Source organism: Nicotiana tabacum, chromosome 20 (genome assembly GCF_000715075.1).
Source record: "Nicotiana tabacum cultivar K326 chromosome 20, ASM71507v2, whole genome shotgun sequence".
NCBI lineage: Eukaryota > Viridiplantae > Streptophyta > Magnoliopsida > Solanales > Solanaceae > Nicotiana > Nicotiana tabacum.
The window spans coordinates 10,277,706-10,293,995 of NC_134099.1; the positions used below are offsets into that span (position 1 = coordinate 10,277,706).

Below are 16,290 nucleotides of genomic sequence, written 5' to 3' on the forward strand. Positions count from 1 at the left end.
ACCCTTGACCCAGTTTCTTGCTTGGGGATTATTTATTTATAATTTTTTTTTTTAAATTTTTATTACACCATGCACACTGTAACCATTGTGGCCATTATGCACCCTATGACCAAGCCGTGAAGCGCCTACGTATCCTCTTTGAGGAATCAGGTCAAACGTAGTTCCCAATTCCTCTGTTTTCATTTGACTTTCTTTTGTTTTTTTTTGTTATCATTTTTCTCTCATTTTTCGTTTTTTTTGTTGATTTTTTTTTCTTTACCTTCCAGGCTCGTATTTCCTAGTCGTTGCTATTGATTCCGAACGAGGGGTATGAAAGAAAATAAATAAGGCTCAAAAGGGGTAACGAAGGATAAAGTGTTTAGGTAGAAGAACAAAATGCCTTCGTCATTCCAGTCTTCAAAACATGCCAAGTGCAAACAACACAATTGAACATAGATTTATAGTCTCTTCCGACGGTGCTGGTCTTGACAATTATGTTAAACACTTGCTTTTTCAATTGTCATTTCTAAAGCACTGCTGGGGGACACTCTCATTCTCATGGACGACCCTCATGCCAATTTGGTGAATCTTGCATCTAATGGTTTTCTTTAAGTTTTACTTGCCCCAGTTCCACATGACTCGGGCTTCAAATAATCTCAAACTGTTCTTATTTCCCTTAAATGCTTTGATCACCTTCCCAGGGTTTTATGATTAACTTTAAAGACTAGGCCCAAACTATGTGCGCATGTCATGTCACTGGAATCGGCGCTGAACAAAATGATACAAGGACTAAACAAAAGATGACTGGAAACAATAAAAGACCAGCTTTTGTATTAGACTACCGGTGAAATGGTTTGAATAATAAAACAAACAAAACAACCAGAATAAAATCCTAACACAACCTCGACAAAACTTAAACAAACTGATATGACAAACTGGAAGATAAGAAGGTTTGACACAAGACAATATTCGGATTACAACCCTAAGAATAATCCGGACAACAGAAATGACAACAAAATAAGCCACCACAAGCTTCTCTTTTGCTAACCAAGGAACGGAGCGTCCTCCCACTTTATCGAAATTGGCATCTTTAGCCACTGAGCTTTGCATCAGTATTGTCCAGACCATTTCCAACTTCGATATCATCAACCTTAGTCAACAAGTCCCAATAGGATTCGAGTGCTTCTGTTATCATGTCTGATCCCCGCAAAGTGTGCTTCTGGGTCTTGTATTTCCGGCTTACCACAAACCAACCACGTTCTTTCTTTGCGATTCAAAACAAAACAGGTTAGAATGGACTCAGTTGGTCCCCATTATTAACAAAAAAAAAAAAAAATCTTCATTTTTTCTTTTCTTTATTTTTTCGATTTTTTCATTTTTTTTCTTTTTTTTCGGTTTTTCTTTTTCATTTTTTCCATTTTTTTTCTTTCTTTTTTGTTGTGGTCGAATCTTATGGAGATTGCCTACGTATCATGACCCCGCATGAATCAGACCTTGCATAGTTCGGACCAATAGACTGGGTAAGAACAATGAAACTTTTTTTTTTTTTGGAATTATCAATTTTCATAATAAAACAACTGGATTTCAAAGGTTTAAAGATGACTTACAAACTTGAAAATCAAACGACTCACGTATTCTAATCAAAAGATTTATAACCTCAAAACAAAAAGGCCAGCTTCCTTTCCCCGTTTGACAAATGCAACCAAACGGCTATTTTTGCAAATGTGGCCCCTTCCAAATCTTACATGAATTTTGAGGCCGGGGAGGATTATTTTGACACTTTACAAACTTGTCCATTCTTTTACGAAAATAGCCTTTCGACAACTGAAAGATACTCTAAGGCTATTTTGGCAAGAACGGTTTAAGACGCGGCCGAAGCTGGCTCGGCTTATTTTTGACAAAAAAAAAAATCCAAACGGTATTCACCTGACCGTTGACTCTTTTCTTTTTCTTTTTTTTTTTCAAATTACAATAAAAACCTGGTGTTACAAACACGGCCCTTTAGCGCCTCGGGGGCGAAGATTTTAAGGCTGTGTGGGTCAACTAGACCAAAAATCCTAAACATGACCCAAAAGGTGCTGTTTATGCAAAGTCAGCCTTCCGGCGTCCCTCTCGGGAACATTCGGCTATTTATGACAAAACAACATCACTTGACTTATTTATGACAAAAATTAAAGTTTGACATATTTTGTTGCTATTTTAGCAAAAGGTGAGGCTGGACACCGTCCGACTTATTTATGACAAAATTAAAATTTTGACACGTTTTTTATTTATTTATTGGTTTTTGGCTATTTTAGCAAAAAAGGGGGTTGGACCCGATGAGAGTTGCCTACGTATCTCACATCCGGTGAGAATCAAACCCGCGTAGTTCGGGCAGGTCATGAATAAAGTAAATAAACTAATTTTAAATTATTATTATTTTTTTTGAATTTGTAAAAGAATTGCTTTAAAAGAAGAAAGGAAGTATATATATTTATTTTTTTTGGATTTTTGATTGATTTTCTTTTTGAAAGAAAGACTTCTAAGAATTCCTTTTCTTTTGATTTGAACTTTGAGAATTTCAAAAGTAAAAGGAAGATATTTTTTTTTTGTTTGAATTTTTATTTGTTTTCTCTTATTCTAAAGAAGAAAGAAAATATTTTTTGGAATTTTACCTCTAATAAAAGAAATGCTTTCTAAATTTTTTTTTTTTTTGAATTTTCTTTTCAATTTTTAAAGAAGAAGGAAAATATTTTCGGATTTGTTTTATTTTATTATATATATATTTTTTTAATAATTAAAAAGACTTTCTAAAGAAGTCAATAATGGAAAATATTTTTGGATTTTTTTTTGAAAATTGGGAGTCTAAAAAAAACTTTTCTAGACTTTTTGGCAGGACAAATATTTTTGCAACAAATAAAGATATATATACATTTTTTGGAAATAAAGAAAAACTTTTTGGATTTTTAAAACCACTTTCAACGCCCGACTCTTTTTATTTTATTATTTTTATTTCTATTTTGGCATCTAAACAAATAAATAAATAAAAACCCATTTTAAAAACAAGACTCTTTTTCATTTTCATTTTTATGGCAAGACAAACTATTTTTTTTTCTAATTTGTTTTTTTTAAAAAAAAACAAGGCAGAACAACAACACTTTTTTTTTCTATTTTTCCTTTGCTTTTAATAAAACAAACTAATAAGACACATTTTTTTTTCAAAATTTCGGCAGAGTTTTGACAGTATTTGGGCATTGGTTTTTTACAAAAATAAACAATCAATTCCCTAACCGATATTTTTTTTTTCAAATTTAAAATATCATTCCTGATATTCAAAAGTGAGTCAACACACAAACCCGGATCAAATAAATGTACAAGTAGCAGCAAGTAAGATGCATCAGGATGGTCATTTTCATTTTTGGTACACCTGTCCTAGACAGACCCAACCCCTGTGTTGAGCCTCCAAAATCAAATGCACGTGATGCAAACAAACGTTCCTATTAGGGATCCGGCATGAAGCTGAGTTATTCTAAGTGAAAAAACCTGAGGCATATTGTTCTATCCTTGGCTTACCCAAGTGGACAGCTTGAGCCGAAATGAGGGCAACGTACCGGGAGAACGAAAGTCTGTCCGGCCTAGTTACTTGTCCCAACTTCGTCTTATTTGGTATGACTTCTAACAGAAAGGTGGGCCACGCGCACGTGTACACCATAAATTCAGAAGACTCAGAAAGAAGAAGGGTTTCGTAGCAGTTTTATATACACAATTCAGATAATATTAAAGCGGTAAAAGCATCATTTAGCACATTAAGCATATATCATGTAAAAATCAGATAATAAATAAAGCCAACTATAACAGTTATTTTAAGCTCGAATTCTTGAACCCTGAACCAGTGGTTCTGGACTCTAATTATCCCCAGCGGAGTCGCCAGAGCTGTCACACCTCCTTTTTCCGCCCCCGCGAGGGTGCAAGGGAGTTTTCTCCAATTAAAGGATAGTCGAAACGAGATTTGTTTGTTTGTTTCAGAGTCGCCACTTGGGAATTTTAAGGCGTCCCAAGTCACCAATTTTAATCCCTGAATCGAGGAGAATATGACTCTGTTTATTATTCTGCGAACCAGAAATCCTGAGTAAGGAATTCTGTTAATCCGGAAGAAGGTGTTAGGCATTTCCGAATTCCGTGGTTCTAGCACGGTCGCTTAACTGTTTTTATTCTTGGCTTAATTATCTCGATTTTACATTTTTATTGCATGATTTTGTTATCGCTTCTGTTTAGATTGTTTATAATTAAAGACCCTTCTTCGAATCGAATCACGCATACGTGTATTCGTTTTATATATTATATATTTTTAAAACATGCGGAGTTGTGTCACGCGCACGTGTACACAATAATATAGATAATATTTTTATTAAAATAATTATTTTCGAAATTATGCTTTAAATAAAATCAAGAACATTCGCCCTTTTGGTATAATTAAGTAGTGAACCTCACATCTCGGGTTTTTATGAAATTAATAATGATATTCTCCGAGAAATCCCTTTTATTAAATATTCGATCGAAGTCACGCGAACGCATAATCCGAATTGCTTGTAGAAATATAATTAGGTTACGCGAACGTATCCCTAATCACAAAAATATTCTTGATGGTAGTATAAATTTGTTTACCAATTGTTTATTATATCCACGTATTTTTATGTGATCATCATGAGAAATAAATATTCTTCTAGTCTCTAAATTCCTTAAAAAGAATTTACAATTTATTGGACGTTGATCGCAATTTATATTTTTTCGCGTATGAATTATATTCCTCAAACCATTCGAATTTGAGGAGTAAAAATAAACAATGTGTGATTAATACTACCATTTAGTGAATACAATATTTGCCTACCCAAATAAACAACGTGCAAATTACGTATAAAAATTGGGAAAGAATGGATGTAAGAAAGGAAGTGATATTTTTGAAGAATTTTCATTGTTCTATTTGAAGCGAATGCTAAAAAAAATGTTATAATCTATAAACCTAATCACCTTCTACATTACTTGTTTTTAATCCAAATTTATAATCGTTTGGTTAATTTATTTATGATGGTAGATAGGCATCAAGTTGATAAGAAAAGGAATTATTATACAAATCGATTGAATAAAATTGCCTTACATGCAACACAATTGTACGTCTGAAACATTCATAACACTCTAACATCGTAACGAGCTATATCAAATCACCTTCCACTTATAGTTCTATATATACCTGTTATCATGCCATATATGAACGTACAACTTACATCGTTCAATCCACAACTAAATCAGATATTAGAATAAACTATCAATATGGTTTTTGATATTTTCATACTATTCTTTATTCAACTAACAATGCCACAAGGCTTAGTTAATGGCCAATCTTTATGCCATATTTTCTATCTTGGCAATCCAATCATAACTATGCTTTTAATGAGATTCCGAAATATGCAACATTATTACTACGCTCATACGAATTTCAAAAGAGAAATGATCAACTAATAGTTATTCTATCAAGCATATTACTATGTTAATCCGTATGAAGCAAAACTGAAATTTAAAATAATGAACTTAGACGAATGAAAAACAGAATTGTATTTCCCAAACTTCATTTATTTGTTATGTTGAAGCTCTTCACAACATGAGTTTAAAAGATATGTACCTGATATTGGAAGCAAAAGAAAATGAAGATGAAAATCAGCAACAGTAATAACAGTGCAACAGCAACAACTGCCAAGCAACAGTAACAACCCAGTAACAGACCGGTGGAGTAGTAATCCCAAAAACAAAAGCTTTAAGCTTTGAATGAAACAACAACTATTAATACTAATTTCAAACAAAGAAAGAAAGCAAAAGATTTTTTAGTTTTTATTTTTATTTTTTAAGCTTAAATATTTTTCGGAATTTTTCTCTCTTAAAAATGTTCAGCCCTTTTTTTTTTCTCTTCTATTCTCTATCCGTTTTCTCTCTCTATCTGTCTGTGTATTTTTTTTCCCGTATCTCTCTTGTTGATTTCAAGACTTCTTATAACTCATCCCATAAATCTTTCCATTAATTAAAATCAATATTTTTTCTCTACCCAACCCATTATCTTCCCACTCATCCCCATTACATTAAATAAACATATCACACCACCCCATTATATTTTGTCCCCCATGCCTAACATAAAATAATGCAAGATTCCCCCCACTAAATTTTGTCTTGTCCCCCCTTTATATTAAATAACCATATCACAACCCACCCCATTTCATTTTGTCCCCCATGCTTCAAATAAACAATTACAAAATGTACAATTCCTAAACTACCCCTCCGACCCTATTACAAATTACTATTTTACCCCCGAAAGTACTATAAATTACCAAACTACCCATCAGCTATAACACATCAATTAATCAAACTTAACCAAAATATAGACAATGTGATTAATTTCTAACAATGTTCAAACAACAAATTTCATGAACATGATTTCTTCAACATTTCAACAACAAATCACATGAACATGATTTCTTCAACATTTCAACAACAAATCACATGAACACAAATTGAACAACAAAGAACAACTAAAATTTGATTGAACAATATTCTAGCAACAAACAATCCTATTTTCGGATTCAACAACAACAACAAACAAGTATATTTAGATTTCTAAATTCAATAATATTGAACTTAAAATCAACTACTCTAACAACATTACAACAAACAATTCCTATATTAAACTTAAACAAGATTATGAGACAAATTCAAGAAATAATCATAAATGATAAACAAGAAATCAAACTATACAAAATTTGGATTCAAGATCATCCAAACAAAGTATGAACATGAATTAAATCTATTTTAAACAACAATCATGATGGATTTAAACGATTAAACCAACATATTTCCGTAACACAACTAAATTCTTTTAGACAAATAACAAGATCGACGAAGAAACAATTATGAACTTAAACTTGAACTTAACAATATTAACAATTTCTAACAATACATAAACACATGAAACAAATTGAAGAAACAATTAATTAAACTTCAATTTGTATCTCACCAACATTAAACTAACAAAATCTTACCTAAACAATAAAACAAACATGAAAAACAAATTAATTAATTTACCATTTGAATCTGAAAATTAAAATCAACAAAACACATGAACAAACTAGAAAATTATCTCAACGATGAACAACGAACAAAACAAGAATCAAATATTTAACGATTTTAACTTCGAGAAATATAAAAACGAAATATGGACAAAATAAAACTCAAAAACAACTAACCGGAGATGAATCAACGAAGAACTTTGATTGTAAACAAATCTGTCCGAAAGCGATTATCGCACCAAAATCGACTCGAATCTGCCCGGAAACTTAAACAGTAGACGAAGCTCGACGGAGGGGTGTTTGGCAATGTTGGGTTCTAAAGCAGCAGCAGCACGTTGCTGCCATGCTGCTGAAGCAGTAGCAGCACAAGCAGCAATATGGAGAAGAAGAACGCAGCAGCAACCTGCGAAGGAGCTGCCATGGCAGCGATGGGGGAGCATCCGCGACACGACGAAGAAAACATAGCCATGACAGTCGTGATGCAGTGGTGACACTGCTGGTGGAGCTCGACGGAGCAGCAACAACAACATGAAGGATAAAAAACGCAGCAGCAGCAGTGTCGGAGAAGAAGAAAACGCAACAGCAGGAGGAGAGGCAACTATGGGCAACAATGGTGGCGTAAAAGTTGCTCGACGAACTTGAAAAACGCAGCCATGGCAACGAGGGGATGTCGTGGGGGTGAGAGTGGTTGTGTTGTGTGTGTGTTGACGTGAGGGGGGCAGGGGTGTGAGGGGGAAGGGCTGCCATGGGAGGAGCTTGGGGTAGGAGAAGAAAGAGAGGAAGAAGAAGAAGATAGGAGGGGTGGGGGCGGATGACTTAGTCTAGGGTTTTCTTCTTTTATTTTTTTTTTGTTTTGTTTTTGTTTTGTAAAAAATGAAAGACAAAGGGGGTTTGGGTCTTTTGGGTTATGGACTGGGTCGACCCAGTTCGAAATGGACTGGGTCGTAGGGAAGATTGGGCCATTTTTTGGGCCTGTGGCTTGAAATCGAAGAAGAGGCCCAATTCCGACTTTCCTTATATTTTTGCTCTCTTTTCTTCTTTTATTTCTCTAAAACTAAATTATAAAAATACTTAACTTATTATTAAGAACTAAATTAAGTTATAAAAGCGCAAATTAACTCCCAATAATAATTAACGCACAATTAAGTAATAATTAAGCATAAAATTGTATATTTGGATATTAAATGCTAAAAATGCAAACGATGCCTATTTTTGTAATTTTTAATTTTTGCAAAACAAATTTAATTACTAACAATTGTAGAATTAAATCCTACATGCAAAATGCGACATATTTTGTATTTTTTATTAATTTAGCAAATAAATACGCACAGACAAATACAAATAATTATTCAAAATATCACAAAATATCACAAAATTGCACACCAAAGAAAAATCATTTTATTTTTGGATTTTTTGGGAGTAATTCTCATATTGGGCAAAAATCACGTGCTTACAATCGAGTCGACATTTAGCTACAACAATTTAGTTGCAGCTATTTCGGAACAGATTAGGATCGATAGTGAGTTAAATACAATAGAGATTAACTTTCTCCCAAATAATGGTTTGCAACCGATTCTGATATACAATGATACAGGTGTAAAAGTGTATATCGAATTAAAGAAGAAAAGCTTGAATTTCACTGAACATCCCTTGTTTGTGATAGTGAAAGAGATTTATGATAATCGTTTGGTTGCTACAACTTCCAGTTGTTTGGTTGCTACAAGTTCAAGTTGTTTGGTTGTTACAAGTTCCAATTCTATAGATGTATCCACAATTGATAGCACTGAGATTATGCCTGATATCGAATTGATTGAAAAGACGAAACTTAGTGAAAACACTGGTATAATAGATAATATGTTGAACGAATTTGTTGAGGAGGATCAAGTTTATAAAGATAAAGAGACAGTTATAAATGTGATGAAGAACTTGGTTGTACGCGAGAGGTTCCAATTTAAAGTGAAGAGATCTAGTGCAACAAGGTATGTCATTAATTGTATATTTCTGTTATATATATGTATACATATGTATAAATTAGTATATATTTGTATATAGGTATTAAAATTAGTATATATGTAGTTATGTTTTTGTATACAAGTATATTTAGAAGTTGAATGATCTTTAATCCTAGGTATCACCTTATGTGTGTGGATGACAATTGTGCTTGGAGTTTCAAATCTTCTGCCGTTTTCAAGGCAAACATATTCAAAGTGAGAAGTTACAATAATAATCACACATGCGGCTATGGTGAAAGATACTTAACACAACGCCAAGCTACTTCGGGTGCAATTGCTAGTATAGTCAAGGATAAGCATGTTAATCCAAAATACGTTTACACCGCAAATGATATAATAGAGGACATACAAAAGCAACACGGGATTGAAGTGAGCTACATGAAAGCATGGAGAGCTAAAGAGATAGCAATGGCAATGATAAGAGGGAGTCCGAGTGATTCATATAAGGAGTTGTCGAAGAATTTTTATATGTTGGAGCAAACAAATCCAGGAACGGTGACAAAGTTGCACAAATCAGAAGATGGATGCTTTCTTTATGCATATGTTTCGCTATACGCATCTATCAAGGGCTGGGAGCATTGCAGACCGATAATGGTTGTTGACAGAAGTTTCCTTAAAGCCAGCATATAAGGGTACCATCTTGACTGCTTGCACACAGGATGGAGCTGGTGAGTTGACTGCATCTACCTTGTTTCTGTAGTTTGTATAATATTGTAGTTTCATGTATAAAAGTGTATAGGATTTCACAGCTATTGTTTTTATAAAATTTGCAGTTGGTATAAAGTTGTATAATTGTGTATAAGATTTGTATAATTTTCTGAATCCTAATATCTATTTTATATAAACAGGAAAAATCCTTCCACTTGCATATGCAATTGTAGATTCAGAGAATAACAAATCTTGGGAATGGTTCTTTGTCCAGATAAAGGGTACTTCTGGAGTTAGGGGAAGGGATGTGTATAGTTTCAGATAGAAATGAAAGCATTTTCAATGCCATAAAAGCTGTGTACCCAGAAGTACCACATTATATTTGCATGTTTCACTTGTGGCAGAATGTAATGCGCACATTCAAGAAACATCACAAACAATTGAAGGATATCTTCTTTGCTTTGGATAGAGCTTACACGATAGAGAAGTTTGAGTACCATATGACAGAGATGTGAAAAATTGATCTGAGGGTGCGGCCTTACTTGTTCGAAGTTGGCTACGAAAGGTAGTCTAGGGCATATTCCAAAGTGAAAAGGTCGATGGTAATGACTTCCAATATTGCAGAGTCAATTAATGCAGCTAACAAGGATGCTAGATAGTTACCAGTAATGCGATTGCTGGAGTACATGACAAATTTGCTACAACAGTGGAACAACAAAAACATAAAAAGTGCAATGGAGACATCTACAGAGCTTGGTAAAAAGTATGACAAACTCCTTCGGGAAAATCTGATTGCATCGGAGCAAATGACGGTAAAATCAATCAAATATAATGATGCTTGGCACTGCTGACTTGCATTTTACTGCTTGTATAAGTATGTATAACTCTGTATATTAATGTGTAATGTTCTTTAACTTTTTTTTAAAAAAAAAAAAAACCTTTGCAGGTGAGCCCTGCTACGGAGCAGTTATATACTGTGTTTGAAAGGGTAAGGTGAAACATAGTGTGCCTTGAAGAGGGAACATGCAGTTGCAGAAAATTTCAAATGGATGAACTTCCATGTCCGCATGCTTGGGCGGTTTTGAAGAACCAGCAGCCGAAACCTGGACAATATTGCTCTTTTTACTACAAGAAGGATAAACTCCTTAGAACTTATGAATTTCCAGTGAATCTGATGCCAGATGAGAGCTTATGGGTAATCCCAATAGAAATGATGGAAGATGTGGTCCTACCACCTAAAGGGAGAAGGAATGCAGGAAGGCCAAGAAAGGAAAGACTCAGACCTGCTTCAAAAAAAGAGTCTAAGAGGGCGTTTTCATGTTCTGTGTGTGGAGAAGGTGGTCACAATAGAAAAACATGTAGAAATCGACCAAAATAAATAGTTGGAAACATAACACTTCCTATTACAGTTGTTGTCATATCGAGTAGTTAAGTTTCACAAACAATAGAGTTATAAATGCTGAGTAGTTAAGTTTCACAAGTAATTAAGTATTGAAGGGTGAAGGGGTAGATTCACTATTCGTTAAGCTTTTGAACTGGAAACATCATATTTGTCCATTATTTAAAGCCAAAAAATTTCAAAATTTCCTGAAATTATTCCATAAGTGCAGATAATTTTTGCTATTCCTCATCAAGTGCGTGTGTATTTATAAGTTTGTCATGCCATATGTTTAATTGTCCATCGCTGGTAACTGAGAAATGGGAGATTTGGTCTCCTTATATGATCTTGAATAATTATAGCTAGCTTTTGAGATTGCTTTAAGCCAAGGCACATTCTCTTATGAAAATATTCATTAAAATGTAATTCATTCACAGCCACAACGTGTAATGACTACCATAAATTACACAAAAATAAAAATATCTATAATATCATTTAAGGTTATCTCACAATTAGCAGAATAGTACTTAGACAAAACTATGCAACAACTCCTGATACATAGAAACACTACAGTAAAATGGAAAAAACAGAACTACTTTCTCGGTCGTCCCCTCTTCCTGAAAAGTCTCCCTGTGATTTCATCACCACTAATTGCACCGGAATGCTATTTTTTCCTTCCATAATCCCACAACAGAGATTCCCACCTGGTGCGAAGTGTCTCAATGTCAAAATTATCTTTTCGAATTTCCTTACCAAGGATGAAATACTTAGCAAAGCCAGCAACAAAAGCACCACAATCACTGTAATTAAAAAGAAACAAATCAGATTCAAATAGGTACACTAATAGTAAAATAGTAAAACAATTGAGATTAACCTACCATTTGATCTGGTGGGGCACATTATTAACCAGATTAATCTGCAAAGCATCAGAATGGGATTTATCGGTATATGCACTATTATTCCAATCAATGCCCTTCTTCTCGACATAAAAATCAGAACTCTTCAAGAAGTAAGGTATCAGAATTGCATAAGGTAATGCAGCATCCAAAGCAAGTCTATCATTAATAGCTCCACGGTTAGAGTCATAGATGTGGATGCACCTATCTATGAACGTAAACAACCCCAAAACCCAATGGCCCAATTTTGCTCTTCCGCGCTTCACATAGATAGGGAATAAAGCGTGGTCAACAGTGTGCCACAGTACATTTGCATCACAATAATATCCTCTAATGTACTCTACTATCTCATGCCCTTCAGGAATCACTGAAGGATCTTCATTTACTTTGAAATCTTTATACAGGGAGTTGATTTTGTTACCAAAGGCAAAGTCTGTTGTAGTAAACCGCATGGTAACACTCGGCCCATATTTTCCCCTCTTCCTCAAATAATAAAAGAGGACATCCAAGTGTTGAGACAAGAAATAAAACAGAACAACTATCACTACCAGATTTTTTAAATATAAAAATTTATACACTATTATACAGAGATATACATATTTATACAAGGTTATACAATCTTATACTTTGATTATACAAAGCTATGTATACACTATGGGGGTCTCAAACAATAAAGATATGCAACAAATAAAAAAAGGCATTAAAACAGAAATTGATTAAATACCATGTCAATCAAAGGTCGACCACAATATGCAAGTGAGTGAAACCAATCCTTCGTGGTCACATGACACGAGCCAAAAGTAAAAGCTTCTGCAAGCTTATTTACTTCATCGGGATATATATTTTTGGCACTTCAAATCACAAAAAATAAAAAGTAATCAGAACTACATTCATTGACAAGTATAAAATCAGAACATGAAAGATTAAAGAAAGTGAAGATACCTTCGCCTCGTATCCATCCCATTATCAACAAACGCACAAAACTCTTTAGCCAATGGCGACAATGGATCAAAACCATCAATTTTGATCGTGAAAGGATGCTTGATATCAAAAATGAGCTTGTGCGCCGATCCTGATGCCCCCGAATAAAAAACTGGCAAATATGGAGATTTGGCATATTTTCTTGGTATTTTCTGTCGAACTGACTGTTCAGGAGAAATGTAATCATCTTCTACGTCTATAATGGATTGTTTGTGAAGCACAATTTGGGACATCTGTAGCGCAGCTAAATCTTCATCGCCAATGTCATCCCAAAATGTGCCGCCCTTGACATCACCTGTTGCCCCTTAGACAGAGAAAACAAATAATAAAAAACTTTAAAAATGAAGAAAAGAAAAATCAGACAAAAAAAGATAAAATGCAGAACAAATACCATGATCAACACCATAAGTAACTCCCTCGTCAGGTAGCACGTTATCTTGATTCACTTGATTGACAAAGTCAGCAACAACATCATATTGATAGCCATCAAATTCGCCGAGATCAGATGTATTGTCATCAAACATGCGCTGAGGAATCTAATAAAAACAATAGAAAGAGAAGGCATGTTGAGTGATGATTCAAAGAATGCATAACTGTTGAGTGATTTGGTTTTATCAGTAAACAATTACCTTAGAATCAGTAACATCCTCCCTCGTTTGCTTGTTTTCCTTCATATTCAGAAAACTGAACACTTTTTCAAAGGAAGAAACTACATAATTGCTGAGTGTCATTACTGTATCAGTCAACTACAAAAAAAAAAGCAAATCAACAACCATGTTTATAACCAAAAAACCATGTATATACAAAAAGCACTGATAAACTATAGAAAAGCTAAAGGTCCAGTACCTTTCCAATAGCACTCCTCAACTTCTCAACTTCAGCATTCAACAGATCAATGCGCACCAAAGGATCATAACTCGGGTTAGGCTGTCGATCCATATTCTAAGGAAAAGGTCATTTAGACTATTGTTCTGTATTCTGAGGATAAGGTCGTTTAGACTGTTGCTCCATATTCTGTGGACAAGGTGGAGATGTAGTGACAAAATCATTAGTGTGAAAGGCAGGCACCACAGGCACCTCCCCTGATGCAACATCATCGGCATTAACTTCAAAAAGCGTGTCGATGTTCAGAGTTGACATCTCTTTATGAGTAGGGGAAATGTTCCTATAGTTCAACTACAAGAAAAAAAACTGGATTACAATAGTAGAAAAAGGAAATTGTGACATATTCATAAATATACATACAAAAAAACTGAAATCATATATGAAAAAGTATTATGGTACAAAATGTTTACCTTGTCGATACTACACATGATCACCCCGCCAATCAAATCTGTATATGTTGGAGTTTCAGTCACTTTCCAATTAAGAATGCGTGGCACATTTGTGCCAACGCGAACAGCTAGATGCTTGTCAACCATAGAGCAACACTCAAAAAAACATATTTGTAATGCAAATGGCAAACCTCCAAGCCTATACATTGTCAAATAGTCACATTATCTGTCCCTCATTGTCCTTAAAATATCTTCAAATGACTTTTTTCCCCAAGCATACGTTTGATATTGACCACTTTCAATGATATCAAAATCATCTTTGTTGATACCATGATTATTGGCATCTGAGAATATGAAATGATGGACAAACACCATCAAGGCCATCTTGAACGCATCTTCGTCCGACTTCCAGTCCTTTTTCTTGAAGCGATCAAGAAGCTGCCCCCTCGTTATAGCCTTTTTTCCATCTCCAGGAAAGTACTCTTTTAGCAACCTATTAACATCTGGTTTGTCATAGAAAGTGGTGTCGTCTTCTACACACTTTAAACCAGTGATAACAACAAACTCTCCAATGCCAAAATGCAGCAAACAACCATTAATTTTCACCCGCAACTCCCTTTCCCATCCTGGGATGACTTCCCTCAATAATATACAATGAATAAGTTGATTTTGAATCTTAAATTGAGGGAGGTCCAAGAAGTATCCAAAACAACTAGCACGGAACATTTGAAGTTGCGTGTCAGTCAAACAGTGCTTCAAAATGCTCACAATATCAGTTTCAGTATAGGAACTAATCCTGTTGTGGAAATGATCAACTGGTTGTATGTAGAAGTCCCCAACCTTGCATATGGAAAAAATAACAAGAAATAGATCAGGAACAAAAACTATACTAATTTTTTTTATAAAAATGTATAAATCAGTGTAGTAGTACTTGTATAAAGATGTATAAACACCAGTATAACTTTGTATAAAATTGTATAAGCATGTATAATTTAATAGTAACACAGGGAATACCTTCAACTTAGCTTTTCTCTCATTCAATTTGCAGCGAATAGCAAACCTTTGTTCTTTCGATATGCAATCAAGACCACTCTCACCATCGTCCTTGATCTTTCTCCTTTTCGGTTTAACATTGAGGCCTACATCATCTTCATTAACCAAATCAACTTTCAGCTTTTCTTTTGATTTTTCATGTCTCCCACATTTCTTACTCCTTATTCTAACGATGTTAACCGGAGTAGGAGTATTACTTGTTTGCGAACGAGTCATTCGACTGCTCTCTTGTTGCAACTTTTTTGTATGAGCAGGAGACTCAAAATCATCATCATCGGGAGCCTGGACATGCATATTCGCTTCAGAAGCAGGGGTTGAGGGCAAGTCCCTCGATGATTTAACTGGAGTGGAGAATTCCTCGTTTGCGAACGAGTCATTCGACTGCTCTCTTGTTGCGAGTTTTTAGGAGGAGCAAGAGACTCAAAATCATTATCATCTGGCGCCTGGACATTTACATTAGCTTCAGAATCAGGGCTTGAGGGCAAGTCCCTCAATCGTTTCGCATAATCGAACTTAACGCCTTTTCCAGCAACCTTCATTTTGCTTTTAGAAGCAGGAATTTTTTAACGCATTGTCTACAATAAACCAAACAAACAAAGCTTTAACAAAAGTGAAGACAACTAAAGGAAAACACAAAAATCAAAAGTTAACCAAATATAAAGGCCATGAACACAAAGCAGAGGCCAATTTTCCCAAATTGTAACAAAACTCAAAAAATAAAAAATTCTACCCTAAAATTCGAAATAACAAAGCATGCAAACTGAAAACATAAAGTTTAAGCCTAGAACTAAGATAGAAGGAACACAAAATCAAAGGAAAAACACAACAACATTGTAAGAAAATAGGCATAACCAGAAAAGCAAAAAAAAAACTAAAAAAAAAACAAAATTCAAATCCAAAACTATGGTAAAAGCATAAAATGAAACGAAAATTACCTGAAAATAAGATTGAAAGCTCGAAAAAGTACTTGAACCCAACAAT

General features: G+C 34.4%; 2 protein-coding genes and 1 long non-coding RNA gene across 3 annotated transcripts; 2 read left to right on the top strand and 1 right to left on the bottom strand.

The window, feature by feature from the left end:
* Positions 1-784: 784 nt before the first annotated feature.
* Positions 785-7,888, bottom strand: LOC142174945 (uncharacterized). Its single transcript, XR_012704096.1, has 2 exons — positions 5,636-7,888; positions 785-1,243 (listed from the first exon to the last, which is right to left on the bottom strand). It is a non-coding gene; the product is annotated as an uncharacterized LOC142174945 (long non-coding RNA).
* Positions 7,889-8,858: 970 nt separating this feature from the next.
* On the top strand, positions 8,859-10,242 carry LOC107809285 (uncharacterized). The gene is made up of 4 exons (XM_075240023.1): positions 8,859-9,046; positions 9,196-9,686; positions 9,928-10,019; positions 10,132-10,242. Exons 1-4 carry the CDS (start codon positions 8,859-8,861, stop codon positions 10,240-10,242), a joined length of 882 nt encoding a protein of 293 aa, XP_075096124.1.
* A 530-nt stretch (positions 10,243-10,772) lies between these two features.
* Positions 10,773-11,105, top strand: LOC107809286 (uncharacterized). The gene has a single exon (XM_016633890.2). The coding sequence runs from the start codon at positions 10,773-10,775 to the stop codon at positions 11,103-11,105; it is 333 nt and encodes a 110-aa protein (XP_016489376.2).
* The last annotated feature ends 5,185 nt before the right edge of the window (positions 11,106-16,290 follow it).

What these genes read in the sequence shown, in the direction of transcription:
- LOC107809286 (XM_016633890.2), top strand. Translation starts at nt 10,773, where the DNA reads ATGGATGAACTTCCATGTCCGCATGCTTGGGCGGTTTTGAAGAACCAG.
- LOC107809285 (XM_075240023.1), top strand. Translation starts at nt 8,859, where the DNA reads ATGCCTGATATCGAATTGATTGAAAAGACGAAACTTAGTGAAAACACT. An exon ending in AAGAGATCTAGTGCAACAAG is followed by an intron (nt 9,047 to 9,195) that starts GTATGTCATTAA and finishes CTTTAATCCTAG; the next exon opens with GTATCACCTTATGTGTGTGG. An exon ending in GATAATGGTTGTTGACAGAA is followed by an intron (nt 9,687 to 9,927) that starts GTTTCCTTAAAG and finishes TTATATAAACAG; the next exon opens with GAAAAATCCTTCCACTTGCA.